Source organism: Scleropages formosus, chromosome 3 (assembly GCF_900964775.1).
Source record: "Scleropages formosus chromosome 3, fSclFor1.1, whole genome shotgun sequence".
In the NCBI taxonomy this organism is placed as follows: Eukaryota; Metazoa; Chordata; class Actinopteri; order Osteoglossiformes; family Osteoglossidae; genus Scleropages; species Scleropages formosus.
Window position 1 is genome coordinate 23,531,678 of NC_041808.1, and position 20,492 is coordinate 23,552,169.

Below are 20,492 nucleotides of genomic sequence, written 5' to 3' on the forward strand. Positions count from 1 at the left end.
TTACATTGCAGCGTGCGGGCAGCTAGAGGTGCGAGTCCAAAAGGGTGTGGCAGCCTCTCGTCAACTGAGGAATGTGCACCGAAACCAAGGGGCAAACAGGCAGCAATTGAGTGAAGACACACCCCAGCCGGAGTCTCGTAATTCTGCAGATTATGGCATTCTCTTTTCTCTTCCAACAATGTAACAAAAGCAGAAGTCAATAATCTCCTTTAACACCACTACAACTGTGGCCCACTTTGAAATGGGGACAGCCCAGCATCGCACAGTAATCCTTACTCGCAGTCATTCTCCGATCCCTAACAGGGGGCGCCGCATCCGTCCAGCATTGCCGCAGCTGCGTATGCCAAAGCATGGCTTCCATTGGCCTTTGGCCAGGGCCAAAAACACAGCTCCACGAAAGAGCTTCACAGTGAAAGAGTAGCCTGTATTCAGGAGTGAATCTCTCTCTCTCTCTTTCTCACTCACACACAAAGCGTGCAAGATTCCTACAAGGGGAAGGTCTCACGGAGCATCACGACTCAGAGTCATGATATTACAGAGGGTGAAATGGTACGAGAGAGAGGGAAGCCCACTGGTGCTGATAAGTTGAGCTGCTACTGGCTGTGGGCCACAGCTGCAGGAGAAGGACAGCTGTGCTGCAGTGAGGACAGCACACCCCAGGAGGGACCGTCAGCCTCACAATGACCCTTCGTCTCATTTCAGTCGTTATACGCGACATCGCAGCCACACGCTGACGTTGAGCTGCCTGATTGTGGACCAAGCACAATTCCACCCATGCACACATATTAGTTGCACACTACAAAGTACCCTAGAGCCATCTGGGTCTGGGGTCACTACTCCTCCAGTGTTTTGCTTAGTGCACCTTTGTGTTCTAGATGGGCTGTGAACACCAGTATAAAGCTGAAGGCCTCAAACCCCTGTCCCCAGAGGACCACATGTGGCTGCTGTACCGTAGTTTAGCTTTTACTGCAACTCCATGATGAAATTAGCAGCCAGTGAGCCCAGTAATGTCAACCTTGGAAAGGGCACGGGGTCTGGCAAATACATCGGTTGGATGCATCCGTTCTCTTGCAATTCACCCTTGTTTAGTAGACACCTTTGTCACAGGCAATGTAAAATGTTAGACCATCAGAAGAACGAGAGAGAGAGAGAGAGATTACCCTGCCATGGTAGTCCTGCACCCATTGTTTCCGAGATAGGTGCAAGACCATCACAAATCTAGTCAGGATAAGGGGTTAATGAAAATGGATGATTAACTTCACCAAGCAGATTGTGGGATTTGAACGTTCAGATTGCTAGGTGATGATCTTAAACACCATGCACCTGCTGCCCCATATAAAGATATTAGCATCATTGCATTCGATGGTTATCATTATTAAAGGATGTAGTTGCGTGTCACTGAGGGAAATGGAGCCAATACCATGGTAAGACTACAGAGTGTCCTGTGTCAGTGTGTATCAGCGGGGAGTATCTCTTTGTAAACCAGATAATAGACGGCTTTGTCAATAACCACACTGTCTTGAAGAGAGTGACAGCGTCCGACTCAACACAATGTCTAGCTGGATGTCCACACACACACACACACACACACACACACACACACACACGTCAGTGCCCTTACAGACAGGCAATTACTGGACATTTATCATGACCCTCCAAAGCACACATTGTTTAACTCATGACTAAACGTGTTCACAACTGTGGTTCTGCACCTTTAAACACACCAAGGAAAGACACTGCACTGGGGCTCTAAAGTGGAGCAATTTGAGGAGCTCTGGAGCAGATGGCATCCAGAAGCAGGACGCACATTGATTTACAGTTGTCTGGGAGGTCTTCCACAAAACCACAGTGAAAACAACCCTTTTAAGAGAGGCCATAAGAAGGAGAATCCGGTTAGTGGCAAACAAGCCACCTTTTCCCATGAGGAGCTGCGAGGGCAGGACCATAAAACCCAACAGCCCTTACAATGGCCACCATCTCACGCAGGACAGGCATTATGAACATCACTGCTGTCCCCAATCCCTGGTCTTACACACATTATGAGAACAGATCAAGGTCTGTGTGTTTAAAAAACAACTTGTGCCAAAATGCCATTTTAAAAAGAGAACATTTAAAAATATCATTACACCATACAGTAGGAAAGCAGCGGTAACCAAATAACCACATGTAGTGGAAAGGAACAAACTGCCTCAGATTGCATTAAAAGGAGCCGAGGATTCAGTATGTTCCAATGACGATAAATCGATCAATCACCCTTCATGTGTATCGACACTGATAAGTAAACCTGAACCAGGAAGCACTTCACTGGACACTGTGCTGCTATCGGTGCAGCAGGCTGAGCCCAGCGCCAAGAGAGATGGGCGTTCCTACCTTCCCTGTGATCGCTGACCACACTTTGAGCGTATTGTCATCTGAACCGCTCACAATGCGGTTGCCGCAGAACTGAAGGCAGGTGATCACATGGTCATCATGACCTTTCAGCACCTAGAAGACATGGACTTCTTTTAATTTCAAAAACTCAACATTAGAGTAGTGGGTATGTAGAATCTAATGAATATAGCATGGAAGGAGAGGACTGTAGTGGAGGTGACCAAGAGCCAGGGAAGTAGGCAGACCACTGTGTGACAAGGCCTGCTTCCTGTACTACTTTCATTCAACCATTTTTGTCAAATTAAAAACAGGAAAAATGTTACCAAGCAACTTCGGAAGGAGCTTAAATGAAAGGCTAGGAAACAGGTGACAACGTGTAGATTACAAGGGGCTTCTCCTCCTGGTTGGGAAATGTAGTTTAAAAACTTGGTCTATAAGACAGGACCAGAGGCTGCAATTCAATGTGTGAGCTAAATATCTTCAGCCAACTACCCAGATCTTTCTATAAGTCATGAAAGAAGTCCAGATCTGATGAACTCTACCCATGGCTGCAGGAACAGAGTCAGACAGAAACACAAAAGATGAGGGTACCTTTGGTGGTTTAAGATCTCCTCTCCGCCAGTTGGTGTCTATGCGGTGCTGCCTGATGTAGGCGCTCTTCCAGGGGCTGTGTGTGAAACCAGGCTTGATTGCTTTCCTCCTCTTGACATGCAGCGGCTCGTCGATACCTGACAGCACAGCAGGAAGAGCTCAGGATGGGCTGCCGAGCCAGGCCCCGGGGGCCCTGCCGAGCAGCAGAAAGACGTCTCCATGCTGTTCACGGGGCCCCTGAAGGGAGCTTTACTCCAGTTTACCATGCTAGGGTGAACTCCTGGACTCTGGGCCAGACAACCGGGCAGAGCACAGCACCCAGTGTAAGTTTAAACCACAAACTACTTAACTGTTAATACTGCTCATAGCACTGGGCCAGACAGCTTGTGATGGGAACAAACCGAAAAGCAACATTTATGTGCCGCACAGCATGACACTATCACAGAGAGTTTCAGTATCAAAGCAAGTTGTTGATGAGCTGCCAATCAACTGCTCAACTCGTATGTACCAGGTCTAAAGGGTGTGAGCTGCTTCAAAGTGCAATGCGTGCACATGCTTTACAAAGTACCACACTACACATGGTAATGTAGCACAGTGAGTGGTGTGATGCAGAGCTTGCTTCAGGGTTTCTCCCCAGGGCAGAGTGTGTGTGTGTACACACACAGCTCACCTTCCTCCCTGCATTTCTCCCTCCACAGCAGGTTGTCCTCTGCTAAGATGCGCCAGTAGCGACAGGTCTGTGCTGCCTGCAGCAGGTCCTTGGGCTCCAGGAAGGACAGCACGTAGAGAGCCAGCTGGGGAGGGACACAGCAACCTGAGGGACAGCCCTCTGTCCTACCCCCACACCACTGTGCTACATACTTGAAGAAAGTGGCATTGATAATACTGGCATGAACAAATGCGGATGATACAGAATAATGTATGTGCGGGTGGCTGAACCCCACGGCTAGAAGGCCGCTTTCACAGGAAGCTGGGGGCTGAGGAATTTTTAATACCCAGTTAGAAGTCATACAGCTTCACCTGACTGACAGCTCACTGCCATGTGTGTAGAGTCAGATGAAGTTGTCAACAGCAGGGGATGGGGGACTTCCTTGGTGCTGCCTTGTCTCTAACAGCACACATACCGAACAAGCTGTTGGTGGAGGGTGGCAGCACAAGGATGTTTACCTGGGTTTCCCTTCCTGCCAAAGATGTGAGGAAATGGAGAAACACCTTCCAGAACCCCCCCTAACCTCCCCATCTCCAGCTGCCCTCAATCTTGGGTCTGATCAAAAGGTGCTGCTAACCTGCTCTGACAGGTGACTTGAACTCACACTGATCAGCTGGTCAAGGTACATAAACTCACTAATGGACTGGTCATCTTTACCAGGAGCCAGAACACATCCAGCTTCTAACGTTTGGGTCACTGACACCTCCAACAGCCAGTCTAAACTAAAAGAGCAGAGGTGTAGCACATTTATCATCCATGTCTGTGGGCGGGGCAGAGGCAAACATGGGATATATGGACATGGAGTGGATGGCGTTTCTCACCTCTTTGGGCAGCAGGGAGATGAAGTCACGCTGGAACTGTGGCTCGATCACCTGCATCATGTGCTTCACCTGCGTGGGCTCGCAGCTGTCGATGAGCTCATCGAGTGCCAACAGCTTCTCTGGTCCGCTCCAGCTCTGCAGAGGAATGTAACATGCTGCCCATTAGCCACGGTGCTGCCCCAAAGCACAGGTACATCAGCAGTGGCTGAGTAAGGGCACCGCTCTGAACTCTCACGTGGATGTTCCATGAAACAAGCAGACGAGCAACAAGCTCACGTCTATCTCTGAAGAGCGAAAGTACTGACGATCCCAGGACAACAGGATGATCCTGTATCCTCATGTTACGGGTTATTGTTAAGCAGTTAGGCCTCATGTGAGAAAAGCTGCATTCCTTTCAATACAGTCTTGGTTGATATGCATAAGGAGGTCGAGTTCAAGAATAACTGCATTCCTTTCAGCTAAGCCTTCCCAAAGTGAACACCTATAGGAGGTGCGTGAGGGCAGACAAGCAGCACTGGCTGCTGTTAGCGATGCAGACACCACGGAAAGGCACTCTGTGCTCTGGAAGGTACACAGCAAGACCCTGGCTAATTTCATGGGATCAGTGCCTTTGGCGAGATGAAATGACAACTTGTAGGAGCAATAGCAGAAAGCCATTTATTGGCACTGGTGGGGAGGCAAGGACCCTGGTTTTCAGGGCAACTGCACTGTGCCATGCCACCTCCAACCTGACTTCAACCAATCCCAGACTGCACTGCCTGCTGCAGCAGAATCAAGAAACCATTCTCCTAAAACCCCAATTATCAATGGAAGGGAAGACAGCACGTGACTGTGGTAGGGTCTGGGGTACAAGAGTATAAAGAGCGCTCAATAAGAAATGTCAGTTCTTAACAGCCTTTCTTTGCCAACCACACACAAACAAGAGGAAAACAAGAAGTTGCTAAACAGCTAAGCGTTACGTCTCTTTCTGCCATTTCCATGGAAATTGTGTTCTAAATATAGTGCGACACCGGAAGGTTCTGAAATTAGCCTGGTGGGAAAACACTGCGTTGTTGCACACTGGTGAGCACAGAGACGCCTCCCTAAAATAGAGCACAATGGAGCCCCAGTTTGCTGTGAGACACTCAAACACCGCAGTTGCCATCTGCATGTAAAAGGTCAAAATTAATGAACTGCTGGACTGCTCCATTAAAACAGACTGTTTAAAAATCGGTGATGCTGTCAGGGTACTGGCACAAGCAGAAGTTGGGGCTCACTGCTGCTGCTCCACTGACATGATTTTCCAGTCAGTGACTACGCCAGTTTCACGGCTCCGAACGACCCAAGTAAGTGAAGCTCAGGAGAATGAGGGTCGAGTCTCTCTTTTTATTAAGACCTATGAAGCGAGCAACAAACACGCCAAAGGCAAACATCTAATCACAAACAGTGTGGATCAGGGGATTATGGCAGTGATAACATCTGTTCAGAACGAACAGCACCCCGCCCCCCACATCCGATATTACATTCATGGAGCAGGAAAGGAAAGCTCATTGCGGAGACTTAACTTCAGCAAAACTGCTCAGCACAAACAATACGTGATATCCCTATTATTATGTCTAATATAATATGAACAGTACATTATCTGTGACTTTGGGAAGTCTAGCCAAGTAATAGCTCAAGAGGATGAGTTAAAAGCAGGTAATATTGAGATGTGAAGATCTGGTCACATGACCTAGAATATCCTACACCAACATAAAAATATGTAATTATATTATATGGAATATGATGTGGCAGGCAGTGTCAGTGTGTCAGACAGGAGCTACCCACTCACCTGAAAGGTTCTCAGCCATTCTTGGAGTCCAGTAGGAGGTGGGATTGAAGGGATGCGCCGCCGCTGCTGCCCCTGTCCATTGGCTGCTCTCAGGTCCCCAAACGTAGTGGGTGTGGCTGGGTATGGAACAAGCCCTGTTGGACTATGGATAAACCAGAGAGGAAGAAGCAATAAAACATTACTATGAAAGAACCCAGTTATTTATGGAGCTCAACTGTACCTCATTTTAAAAAGCTAACCATTGCAATTCACTGTTAAAAAGGGCAGGGGGAAAGGGCAACAATTTGAAGCTTAGTTCATGCTGGGAAGAGCAAGATAGCTGTCAGACACTCCTGACTGACAGGGTGGCTACAGCAGCACTGTAAATGAGATCTTCAAGCTGAAGCCATGGTATCACTAGAGTGTACAAGACATGAAGCCAGTGAACTCTGAGCAAGCATCTCCCCATCTGCTAATATCTTTCCATCAGAACAATGATTGATGGAACCAAATGAACATTTAACACATTTTAATGAAAAACAAAACCTTTTCATTCTAAACAGAGTAACAAGCACTCTCATGGTGGAGAGAATTGGGTGCTGGGAGCTATGGCTAGTTCTGCCGATGTGCCATTCCACACTACAGCTGCAGGATCTACAAAAACTTCCCAAAAACTGATGTCAATGTCAAAGATAAGCAACAGTGCAAGCCGGACCTTGGGCTCAATGGTGTTATTTGAAGCGTAAACGCTTATAATGCAGAAACCTCTAAAACCCAGTTCAGCACTTTCCCTCTCAACCCGGCAACAACCGTGAAAGTCAGTGTGTTCGAGCACAAAGGCAGAAAGCTTCTCGTTATAATGAATGACTTGTGATGAGCCAGAGCAGCCAGCACCACCACTGTCAGTGAGGTGCTCTCTCCAACAGGGCAGCACGTGAGTGTGCGCACATACACACACCAGGGAAGTATACACTGGGACCTGGCACTACAGTCAGAATCAGCCATTAACTCAGTTACTATTCATAACATGAGCCTGCATTCATTCACTCATTAACACTTTGGTCTCAGTATCCTAAAAGAAATGAGTAAAGGTCCCTGGAAACCATTATAGTACCACAATGATGTGAGTGAAAAAGCACGAGTTTAAAAGTTTTTTTTAAAAAAAAAAAAAAAAAAAAAAAAAAAAAAAAAAAAAAAAAAAAAAAGGAGGTTGATCCAGCCTAACACTTAGTTTCAGTTGAGAATCTCAGATAAAGGCCAGCAGGCTGTGTTACTGCACCACACACACCAGCAGCACCAACAAGCTCTTCAAACAGTGTTAATACCTCAGCCCATAACTCACTACACCAGAAACTCAAAACCACAGACTTCAGCTTCCATCTAACAACACCCTTGGGGAGCAGCATGGCGTACTGGTCGTGGGTGTGAAAAAGGCTCCGCCAGCAGATCTTCTCCGAGTCCTGGTAAGCGACAGCTGCACACGAGATTGCGTGCTGCATGTCCTCAGGCAAGTGGTCCATCTTCTAGTGCCCGGAAGAGGACAGCCCACCTGGGCTATAATGACACAGGCCGCAGTTGTGCGATCCACTGTCCTACTGTGAATATGTCTCCACCCAGGGAGGACAGAAAATTGGATGTGGTGGCACCACACATGGGCTCCTCATCTCTGCCACTCAGGTGAAACGCATACTAATGGCAGGTGACAGCATCTTCTGCTTTGCTCACCCACCAGTATCATTGTGTTTCTATTTATTTGTGCCAACAAAAATTGCAGTTGTAAGGCAACTCCAAGCCAAGTAACATTTTTACACAGGCCACCGTGTCCGCTCATTTGCACCATGCCACACTGTTACACACCTCTGATCATACACAACTGACTGCGTACGCCACACTGTTTTCATCAACAGACCGACAAAGAGTACAGGAAACAGCCCTAGGTTCCCCACTGTTGCCACTGAAGGATGACACTGGGGATCAGGGTGAAAGGGCAGCTGTGGTCGAGGGGGATTACCTTGGGTACTCTGAGCCTTTGCAGGGTTTTTTTCCAGAAGGGAAAGATCGGACCTCTGGGCCATGGTCCAACTTTCTCTTCATCTGCAAAACAAAAAGAAGGAAGTTCAAAATTAAAAATAAAATCAGTAGACTGGTCAGACTGCAGCAAAGCAAGAGCAGCCATGACCAGCACTGTGGACAAAATGACACCAGACTGCAGAGGGAACAAAATAAGTAAGTGCACCCAAACTCTCCTGGCCTTCATTAGATAAACAACAGTTAGGATGGAAACCTGTCATGTGCCATTTAAAGTGGATTAGAAGCGCCTGGAGTTTCCACGGCTTAGGGTATATTCGCTTCAGCTAAAACACACTCATTTTGACAGACAGCATCTACTTACTGGCAACAGTAAACACAGCAGAGCTATATAAACAATGTGAGACATGCCACTTATGCAAACGTAACACTGGTGGTATTTGGGGCGTAGGCACTAAGACTTGGTAATTATGTGGTACTAATACACAACACCATGTTTAAGTACAATGAGAGCACTTCAACACTCTCTTCAGTGTGAAGGAGAATGATGATGAGTGTGTTTCCCAAAAAAAAAAAAAAAAAAAAAAAAAAGCTGCGACCTGCAGCATGAAACCATTAGATGTTGTTATAGCTCAGCAAGAGGGAACAAACACCCCCCCCAACACACACAGAAGAGGGCACGAGAAGGTGCCTGTTCGCCCCACAATGGTTCCACTCTGCTGCTCCAAAAGCAGAGTTGCCCCATTCATGTGGCTGGGTACACAGGGAGACTGAGGAACCCGTTCTTCATTTCTCTCACACACACACACACACACACACACACACACACACACACACACACACACACACACACACACAGATTACAGACAGCACTAATAAAACACACACCAGCCAATGGCACAAACACCACAGAGCACTCAGAGACAAATGGAAAGATCTTTATGCCGTCTACACCCTGTACAGTGGTTTAATTTCTAACAGTTCGGGTGAAAAGTAGCAGCTATTTTGTTTTAAGCAAACTTTGCTGTAGAAAATGCTAATTGAGCAACATGTTTGCTAAAATATTAAGCATCAACTAGGGAGACAGACACCAAGCAAGGACTACAGCTCAGTCAATTCATTCCAACTTAGATCAGGCAAATGGGCAGCAGTTCTGTCTGTAAATCCCTCAAAAAAACCCAGAGAACAAGCTACTGATAATAACCAACCATATGAAAACTGTCTCAAACTGCAAGCTTTCGAGAAGGGCACCCTGTTTCTGGATGTGAAGTGAAGACCAGGAGAGATGGCCCCATCCGTCCTGCTTTCACATGAACACAATTTAATGTTGGTCACAACACAGAAGGGCCAGTGGGTAGTGCAGCAGTTAAAGCTGTCACATTCTGATCAGAGGACCAGGGTTCGAATCCCACCTCCTGCTGTAGTACCCTCAGTCATGGTAATTACCCTGAACTCATAAATATTACCCTATTGAATTAATGGGTAAATCACTGTATTTAGCAGTTTATAAACCTCAAAGTGTACATTACTTTAGAGGAAAGGCATCAGCTAAATGAACAAGTAATTACTGTAACTTTTTTTTAATGTAAAGAAAATCAAGTACTTTTTCCTGGAGTGCATCTTTGCTGAAACATCCACTGCACAGAGGTATGATTGAGGGACCAGAGCATCGACTTCACAAGGAGGCAAAGAGACCCTTGTACAACTCTCACACAAAATGTTTTCAGCACAGCCGATAGAGACTGCTTCTGCTTTTAATACACTAATATTTGTCAGCTGCTCTTTCCCCCTAAATGTTTGCGAGATCTTGTTCTATCAGGTCGCTTTAACTGGTTTTTGAAAGCCAGCTGCCGTCTCCAAAGCAACGACTGCTGCATAGCAGCAATTTGTGTTCCACGGAGAGCAAAACTGCACCAGTGCAGGAGCACGGAGGAAAAAGGGGGCAGAAGACACAACCCCACCCCTGACAAAATGGGGAACCTTTGTTTTTTCCTGATTTTATTCTTTTATACTGCATCTCACATCTCACTCAGGAAAAGTGTGACCCCCCAGGACAGGTGCACCACCTGCAACGCTTGCTTACTCCCTGGGATCCCATGGTGCTAATCGCCCATTTGGTGAAGGGATCAGTTGAGGGGGGCAGACAGAGGCCTTGATTTTTGTCACACAAGGGGGGGGGGGGGGGGGGGGGGGGAAGGAGGAGGAGGAGACTAACATATGCAATGCATATTGAGCTGGAGGGCAACCCTCTGATCCCTGTACTAAGACACATACAGAGATGAAGCATAGAGTACACACTGTCTTTAATAGCCTCCTCTTACCATTCAAACATACTTCTACTGAGAAATTGGCAAATGCAGTACCCTCAACTAGACAAGCAGCACACATACACCAAATTTGCCCGGAAAGATCATCCCCAAAACTGTCATATTTATGTTCACAACACACACACGCTATCTATCTATCTATCTATCTATATATATATATATATATATATATATATGCACGTGCGCACACACACCAGCAGTACTGTGTGTGCTGCTCATCTGGATTGAAACTGAAGAATTTGATTAGATTCAGAAAGGAAAATGACAGCTATTTCCCCCATTTGGAAAGAAAAGAAACAGTTCATGTCCAGTGAAGAACTTCCTCCCTTTGATTTTTGGTGTCGCTTAATGCATGTTGCCATGCATCTGTTTTTTATATAAGAAACAGAATTACTAACATCTGAAGGTCTCAAGATGCAACTTTCCTTACAACGTGTTTACTCACATGTCCTGGGCACGTGCTTCCGTAGATCTACCCTTCTTGCATTCCCAAGAGTTTTGTCAGAAACAAAACCTATAATTGATGTTATTACTTTACCTACACAGGAGAAAACTGCGGTGGTGTAAACAGCTCATGTTCACGTTATCAGACTGAAAAGCAGCAGTTGTGAGGATGAATATCTGTTGTGCGCTGCTGTGCCAGCAAGTCCATTCCTGCGAAATTGGTTTCATTTCTTAAAATGAAAAGCCCTTGAACTGTCTACTGGGAAGAGGTCCCTCACACTGCACACACTGCTCAGGTCACCCACTGCCAGAGAGCAACACAGTGGAGTTAAAATGGTTACAATGTATCATGGTGATCAAAGGGAGGACACTGTCACAGACAGCTGGGGAAGGGTGTACAAGTAAAGCCCGTGCTGGGGACGTACATGGTGCGTGTACTGCACACTGCACAATTACACAGTACACACACGTACGGGGGGGAAAAAAGCGCATCGCACACACCTCATCCCCAGCCTCAGCTAGGCAAATAGACACACACACACACATTCCTGTGGGTACCGATAATGTCACTGACTGCTTGATAACCCGGAGCTGCACACAGAGACGTCCCGGTGAGGTTCACTGCACCACTGGGAGTGCGTGTCCGTCGTACCGCTAAAATGGAGAGGATAATTTAAGAGTAGAGTGTGAATCTCTCCCCTCGCATCATCATCATCATCATCATCATCATCACCACCACGATCAGGATGGGGCTGCGCTTTCAGGCCGGTCTAGGGTCCGAGTCGCCAGCCGCAGTGCCGCTGCTGCACGAAGACACACGAACACACACCCTTCCTGGCTTCCACCCTCCGCAGAAGGCGCAGCGACGAAGAAACCGACGGAACTCACTTTATAGAAGATCATCTTTAAAGTGCCGTAGAAGCCCATGACTGCGGTGCTCTGCGGTGTCCTGCGCTTCACCTGCTGCCGTGTCAGACCCTACAGCTCCGCAACGACGGCCCGCCAGGTGTCCTCAGGTACATCCCGCGCCCGCTCCGCCGTGCACATGCCCGGGCGCGTCCCCGAGCCGGCAAAGGGAGCGCCGCCGCCGTGTCACACGCGCCGGGGGATCCGCAGGAGACTCGGGAGCGGGGCGGCCCCACGGGGAAGGCGGGGGTCGATGAAGGAAGAGAGGCGCAGAGAGAACTGCTCGGGTGTCGGAGGCTCCGTGCTCCCCGGCGGCTCGGAACGGAATGGTGCAGTCCGCCCTTCCACGGGAATGCGCAGCGCATCAATTAAACGAGCCTCGCCACGGGAGGAGTCATGCGGAAGACCGCCCAGTTTAGCAAGAGCACAGCCAATCGTAAACGCGCTCTTAAAAGAAACGCCCAAGCTGGAAAACTGGGAACCAATCGAAGCGCGCACTTGTTGCCAGGCTCCACCCCATCGACTGTACAGTCCCGCCTCCAGCGGAAGCGCAGTCGCGGTACTGACTTCACCACGGCGCAGGTGGAGCTCGGACTGTTCTAACGTGCAGTTAAATACCGATCAGTCACAGAGCGCAAACACTGTCTACTTTAATCCTGCAAAAACGCAAAAGCAGCGGCTCTTCCGTGGACAGCGAGACGCGTGAAACCAGCGGAGATCGACAGAGTGAGGAGGTGGGGACCCAGCAACGGTTACGGGCAGAAAATAATCCTTTATCTTCATCTTCTTGGCTGTGATTTGGGAAAACGACAAGTATATATATAGAGGAGTTTAAGCCATTACACTCCAGTGCTAGTAGTATGGCTAAACGGAAACGTTATGGCCGGTTTTATAGCTGACTAAAATTGAGCTCTGGAAAAAATATTTCACATTCATTAGAGAGAAAAGAAAGAAAGGGGAACACTACTGCCAGATGCAGATATCCCCTTTAATATAGGGTGTCTGGTAATAACGAGCAATTACAGTTTCCACACATACAGAAATCAACGTAATGAAGGTTGGAGCCCGACTTCTACAATCTTGATTAGACAATGTTAATGTAATAGATTTATACAGTATCCCTTTTCTGTTATTTATCCAAGTAATGGAAACATGCCCATCATCTGTGAAAATTTACTTCTCTCTCTACATTCACAGGCACTTTAACAACAAAGCCAATAAATCAGTCCAACCTTTTTTCCTGGTAAGTATTAATGTATTTTTAATTTACAGAAAAACCTGATTAATCTGATATAAACATGAAATTTGATTAAACTCTTACAACTTGCACATTACTTTCACATTTAAATTTAAAAAGCCATAAACACAGAATGCCCTCACACTGGTAATAAAACAGTCAGCTCTGATGTAGACAATCCCCTCTGCGCACACAGCCTGGCAGATCACTAACATGTTTGCCTGACTGAATTTAGTGGTCAGAAATGACAGACCAACTGAAAAGTGCATCTTCTTAGGGAGGAGCTGTTTCAGAGAAGTCCATATTAAAGTTATAATGGGACAGAATAAGCTGCACCCTAAGTCAAGACCGTGACCTACAACAACACACCTATGACACTGGAGGAATTGGTCAAAAGTCTTCAGACTTCATAATGTAGCAGACACTTTTCTCCTAAAGTGACTTCCAATGAACACTATTAAGTGTTATCAACCCACACCTTATTCACCAAGGTGACTTACACTACTAGATACACTACTTACACTCCATAAGTAGTCACTCATCCATACACCAGTGAAACACACTTCTGTCACTCACACATTCACACTATGGGTGATTGAGTCGTCAATCCACCTGGACAGCATGTCTTTAGATTGTGGGAGGAAACCTGAGTACCTGGGGAAACCCACACAGAAACAAGAAGAACATGCAAACTCCACACAGAGTTTGACATACTTCTATGCAAGAGATGGTGAAAACCCTCCTATACAATTTCACTAGTCTGCACTGATCTTATTTGTGGGCTTACTTACAATCTTACTGGTCTTTGAAAAGGTGAATTTGGGAGAACACTGTCTTTTTAGACACAAAGACAAAGTTACAAAGACTGAAGAGGGCCTCTTAAAGAGAGACAGTGGCCTCAGGAAAGTGACTTGCATGGAGAGATTACCCCCACAAACTGACCTCTGAACACAGAGATAAAGAGAAAGTTCTATTTTAGCACAAATCAAAAAGCAGGAAAGTGCCAGGAATATGTCTGTACAGAAAGGCTCTGTCCAGTCCGACTTGAGTATCATACACAGCATCAACCTGCCCCAGGAGCTCAAATGGCTGGTCTTAAAACTTTGTGTGTTTCCATATGACTGTAGCTCCCCATGTCACTGCTCACATGGGAACCTGACACTGTTGCAGCACCACAGAACATCAACGGCTTGAATCAACTACATGCTCCTCCACTCAACCATGTTTGTATATGATGGCCTTCAAATACTGGCCTAGTAAACTCCATGGTAAGAGACTCCACCTGTTGCTCACTTGACAGAGCAGATGCATGTCTGCCAACCACCTGGGACAGACCTCCCAGCAGCCTCTTACCTCTGCTTCTCCACCACAGCAACATCCTCAGGGTGGTACTAGAGAGGACCTGCAGTGTTTCTTCCCCCTACCAGATCCAGACCTTTCTGTCATGTTAGGAATGTGTGGAATGTGCAGGGTCAAGAGGGCCATACTAACTGAGCACTGATCCACTGTTGCGCTGTAAAACATTAGCAGGGCAAAGGGCCAAGCTAGCAGCACGCTGTGTCCCATCAGGTCTCTTTGTTCAACGTTCACATGCGTGTGTTCCTGCTGTGTTTCAATGAGGAAATTAAAAATACAGGGAGGGAAAAAAAAACATCTCAAAGCTGAAATATTTGTGTTTGGAAAGAATGGGGGGAAAAAAAAAAAAAAAAAAAAAAAAAAAAACATTTTCATAGTGTCATGAAATTTGGGAACCTTGTCGGGAAGGGTTTTTAAAAAAAAAAAAAAAAAAAAAAAAAAAAAGACTAGTGCTTGAGAGCAGGTGTCCACACACTAAGGAAGATGGGAACTGTCATATCTCATCAATGCCTTGGGGAAAAATACAACAGCAAGTTTCTATGAATAGTAGTAGAGAAGCTAAACTTATTCATGGATACAAGAAACACACCTGAAAGAATCAGATTTTTGGTACTGCCTGAAAACATTCAAATTTTTGTATTAAGACAAATGTTTTAATACAAGCCACATAAGTAGCGTTAGGTTTTTATGGGAAAATACAAATGTAGAAAATGCTCTTTGAAATTTGCTTTATAATTTTAAATGTGCTTATGTTAAACTTTTGTCTACAGTCCTAGGCATTTAAACAAAACATTTGTTTGGGGCAATACATTCCTTTGGACCACTACCACAGAGACCTCCTCATTCTAAGTATCTACTCTAATTCAATGACAGTGAGTAAATTGCCACACCCTCTCAGAACCATTTACCCACCACAAAAAATTAAACTATGTAATTTTATCCAAAGTGGCATTACTATTTCATATTTCTTTACAATTTAACTGATTTTTATGCTGAATATTTTCCAAGTTTAATTCAGGTTAATCACCTAGCTCAAGAGAACCACAGCTGGGGTCTGAACCTGCAACCTTTGGCCCCAGTCCTCAGCAAACAAGAGTGTACCCAAAATATGGGATTCGTCAACCTGTCAGCCCATCAGAAACTGGCCTAATGGCCTGAGACACTCCCTCCCAATGCTGCGGTTCTGCACCGTGGTGCTTGCTCAAGTTGATACACTGGTCCTCAAGCCCAGTGTGGGCCTCCCTAGGGGGAATTCTCCACTCTGATTTATAAAAAAAAAAAAAAAAAAAAAACCTTTATCCTAATTGGATTAGAGGGCCTGGTTTTTCTTTGCACATTCCACACTGTTCACGTTCCCCATTGAAAGCAGTGGGTTTCACATGCACAAGGAATAGAAATGGATGTGACACCACATCACTTCCGTACAAAACACATGGAATCATTTCAATTCTATGGTTTTATATAGCAGGACATCAAAAAAAATCATTTACCAGGTCCTAAAATTAGGTAAATCTAACAATAGATAATAAACTCCAAAGAAAGATTTGTGTCCTCTATTTAAATAAAGCCAACACGCAGAAGCCACAGAGCACCTCTTGATTCAGCAGGTTGTAGAACCACCTTTAGTAGCAATAATAAAGTAATTGTTTTCTGTATGACTTTCAATCTCAAATCATTTGGGAGAAATTTTGGCCAACTCTTCTTTACAGCATTGATGTTTGAGGGCATAAGTTTATAAACCGCTCCTAAGGTTCCACCACAGCATGTCAATGGGGTTGAGGTCTGAACTTTGATTTAGTCATTCCAACACCTTGATTTTCCTCTTCCTTTTCAGCCTTTCACTTGTCAATTTACTGGTGTAAATTTGCTTGGGATCACTGTCCTGTTGCATGACCCACTTTCGGCAAAGTCTTAGCTTTGGGACACATGGCCTCACATTTATGTCTCTAATCCTTCAATATAGAGTAGAGTTCATGTACACTCGATGACTGAAAGGTGCCAAGGTCCTGCAGCTTCAAAACAAGCCCAAACAATCTCTATCATAGTGCTTGACAGCTGGTATGAGGGAATTTTGGCGATATGCTGTATGGTTTTAGATGCAACTTCACCAACCTGAGCATGCTGCCATGTTTTTTTTTTTTTTTTTTGAGAGAAGGGGTGTTTTCCTGGCTATCCTTCCAATAAAAGCCACACATTTTGAGTCTACTACTGATCATATGGTCATGAAGCTTAACATTTCATCAAGGTGTGCAGATCCCTAGATGTAGCTCTTGGGTTCTTTACCATTTCGTTTACAAATAGTCTGACCTTGTGGCAAATTTGCTGGGATGCCCACTCCTGAGAAGACTAGCAGCAGTCTTGTTAAGTTCTTTGGAAGTGGCCTTCCAAGACCGAGGAGCAGCACATAGCTTCTGAGTCCATTGATATTTTTTCTCCTTGGCATGGTGCTATACACCTGAATGGTCTGGACCAAATTTGATTTATATAGTGGTTACACTTCTTGATGACTGACTAATCAAGTGCATCTGAGTAGCACCACCTGACTTCTAATGGTGTACTGAATTTTCCTCTTATGGTTTCTGCATTTAGCTTACTTTCTGTTGAAAAAAATGACATAATGACACCTCTTACGTACCGTCTTATCTGTGGCTAGATTGATCAAATTACAGAAGTTGGTGAGGACCAAATGTTATTTATGCTTTGATATGTAAAACCATTGAATACACTGCCAACCAGAGGGTATACTTTTTTCACATGACTATCATCAAAAAAAGTTTTATATATGACCAAATGAACAACGTCAATAAAACCATAGATCCTCAAAAATAAATCTAACTCCTTAGGGATTTTTTTTGTTGCATATCCCCTTTTAGAAGATTATTCTCCTTATAATGTGGCCTTTGTGCCCTGATTGGTAGAGAGTTCGATTTAAAATGACTCACTTGCAGCGAGCTTGCAATACATGTTCATGGTCCACGCATAACTCTTATGTGCTTAAGACGCCCACACTGCTGCGCTTGGGGGGAGACTAGCTCCATTTCTCTTTTAATTACAGCCGTGCTGTACTGAGCACACCAATGTCATCCTTACAGTTTAACATCATAGGAGGCAGAGGTGCAGTATTTTAAAAACCCATTTACTGCTCATGGATCATTTCCTACAGTAAATGCAATTTATATATGTAAGAACAGCATTATTCTCTGGAAAAATTAATTTTGATAAAAAAAAGCAGAAATAAGCACAAGTGGTACAATATTTGTACTGCGATGTTTCACACTCATTGCTCCAAGTTTCACTGCTCGTTTTCACAACGTCTGCATGCCGATACACAGATGTTTACTGAACGCTGCCTTATTTCACATGTCTTGAGTATGTGTGTCAGACTTCAGCAAGAAGCAGAGAAAAGAATAACCTGTAGCACAGTGAAACAAGAACTGCAGAATTCCCTCCTGATAACAGAATTCATGCAGTGATAAGCTGCTAGCCGTTAGCTGAAAGCATCTCTTCACACATTTGGAAGAATTGCAGGTGGACCAGTTTCAGAAGATCAGAAGATCCTGCTGTCCCCCAACCCATTGTGCCCTCATTTAAACAGTGATCATTATTAAGCTTCTGAAAACAAATGTTGAGTGAGTGCTCTTACTACAGGTGAAGTGTGAAGGAGAAAACCCAACTGAACTCAGAAGTTTGGAGGACAAGGAACCTCTCAATGCAACTCACTATTCTAAGTCCATGAAGAGTTACTGATCTCACCCCGCAGGACCATGAAGAACCCAGTGTCGTGTATCCACACAAAAGCTGAAGAGGTACAAGGTCCTGCTGGATCCCTACAGAGTGATATTAGGCACAGTCCTGTGGCCTTGCACAACTCAAATTGAGCATCTGCTCCAATCTGAACGTGTATTTAATATTCATCTATCAACAATACTCTCTCAGCAGGAGCACGATGCCATTGAGTGAAGCCAGGAGCAAAAGCTTTACTGGTAACTGAAAGCATCTATCCTGCTGGGCATCAGATATAAGAACATACTTTAAAGAGTACAGAAAAAACACTGATTTAGGCTTTCTCTGGTTTTGCAGTGGTCCTTGCTAAAGCACAGCTGACGCAACTCAACAGCAATACGCAACCATTTTTGGGTTTTGTGCGACTCCAGGTGCATGAGGGGTTCCTGAAATGCTCTGCAAGCCAGTACCATGCACTTCCTCCTGGATGTAAGAAACTGGCAGTGTTGCATGTTCAGCAATAACAGAACCATGCTCCCTTTTCACACTGGTACATGTCATCATCTTTGGTGTCAAACATGTGCTCTACAACCACTTTTTCTGGTTTTCTAAGGTGACTGTTCATGCAAACCATTTGGTCTAGCACCTGCACCTGCCTCCATCACACTGCATCACATACCACCTCCCTACACTGACAGTGGTAGAGGAGTAGAATCAATGTGAATCTCATTAAGTACAGCAGCATTTTCACAACTAACAAATGAAGAACCAGGGATTATTCCAGAGGAGAGCATTTGTGGGAGAAGGAGATTTGAAGGGGAGAGACTGAAGAGAAGGGAAGAGGAAAAAAAAAGCTTCAACACATCAGCAAGCAAAGCCTTGAGTAGGCCTTGGTTTTGAACTGACACACTTGCCTCGGGCAAAACTGCTTTGAAGCTGAGGGAAGATAGAGAACAGCAGAGGGAAAAACCAAACACTGGACAATGTTTTCATGAAAGGTTTAACCCTTGAGTGCTATGGAAGTATGAACAAAGTCATGTCTGAAGGATGGAGGATGGGTAGGATTGCTGTAGTTGCTCAAATGAATGGAAATCACATGAAACAGAACTGGTTATTCAGAGAATTCATAGATGCAGTATCCAGCATGTCATAAGACAAGAGACTTTGAAAACTGAACTGAAACGTAAGTTTGCTTTGGGCTGCCATATAAGGAACATGAATCTAAGCACATAAACCGTGCCAGACCCCAAAATCACAGTCGAAAAGGGCTCTGAAAAGCTGACGGCTGTCAGATTTAAGGACAAGAGCCAGCAGCTTCTCCAGCCCTCATCCTTTGCATGGGTCTCAGCACCTTCTGCAGCAGCGTAAGTCATGCATCATGTTGGAGGAAAAGAACAAATAAAGGTCAGGTACAAGCAAGAAGCACTTTACACTCCAGCTCAAGTCACACCACTTCATGGCGTGCAAGTGACAAAATCCAATCACAGTGTAGCTAACTAGAACAGTGACACACACCTAAATATCCTACAAAGGGAGGACCTTCAGCCTTAGTTCCATCCTGCCATATTGCAGGCAACGAGTCAATGAGTAGAACTCCAGCATGGGAGCTTGCTCTGGACAGCACTGGGGAAGCAAAAAAGACTGACTTTGCACTGCTTGGTGAAACAAGAAAATGGGAGGATTTTTACTCCAAAAAAGGGAAATCCTACAGAGAGGCTGAAATGACAGCAAGTCCCATGTTCTAAACCCAGCTACAGTGTTCTTCTGAACAAGGGCGAACAGAGCCCTGTCTCTATGGCCTAAGCATCATCATGTCCACTAGAAGATGCGGCACAGTGGCATAACTAGTAGTGCTGCTGTTTCACAGCACCTGGATGGTGCAAGGGGACGTGGGTTCCATCCCTGCTCAGTCTGCGTGGAGTTTGCATATTCTCCCCGTGTCTGCACGGGTTTCCTCTCACGGTCCAAAAACATGCTGGTTAGGTTCCCTATAGTGCGTGAGTGACAGAGAGTGAGTGTATTCTGCTGATGTATGGATGAGTGACCCATTGTAAGTAGAGTATCTAGCACTGTAAGTCACCTTGGTGAATAAGGTGTGTGGGCTCATAACACTACATAGTGTTCATTGGAAGTTGCTTTGGAGAAAAGCATCTACTAAACAAATAAATGTAAATGTCATGTAAATGTAGAA

General features: G+C 45.3%; 1 protein-coding gene across 3 annotated transcripts in view; it reads right to left on the bottom strand.

Moving 5' to 3' along the window:
• The window catches only part of LOC108936717 (F-box/WD repeat-containing protein 7-like), an 85,816-nt gene that overhangs the window by 6,792 nt on the left and 58,532 nt on the right, over positions 1 to 20,492 (bottom strand). For 2 of the 3 annotated variants that reach the window (XM_029250511.1, XM_029250510.1), the window contains 6 exons: positions 8,292 to 8,374; positions 6,302 to 6,443; positions 4,492 to 4,626; positions 3,632 to 3,755; positions 2,962 to 3,098; positions 2,371 to 2,484 (listed from right to left, as the gene is read on the bottom strand). In XM_029250511.1, coding sequence (XP_029106344.1) covers positions 2,371 to 2,484; positions 2,962 to 3,098; positions 3,632 to 3,755; positions 4,492 to 4,626; positions 6,302 to 6,443; positions 8,292 to 8,374 — 735 coding nt within the window. Of the gene's footprint in view, positions 1 to 2,370; positions 2,485 to 2,961; positions 3,099 to 3,631; positions 3,756 to 4,491; positions 4,627 to 6,301; positions 6,444 to 8,291; positions 8,375 to 11,967; positions 12,322 to 20,492 lie in introns of those variants that run through there. The other variant, XM_018756255.2, reaches the window with a different exon arrangement.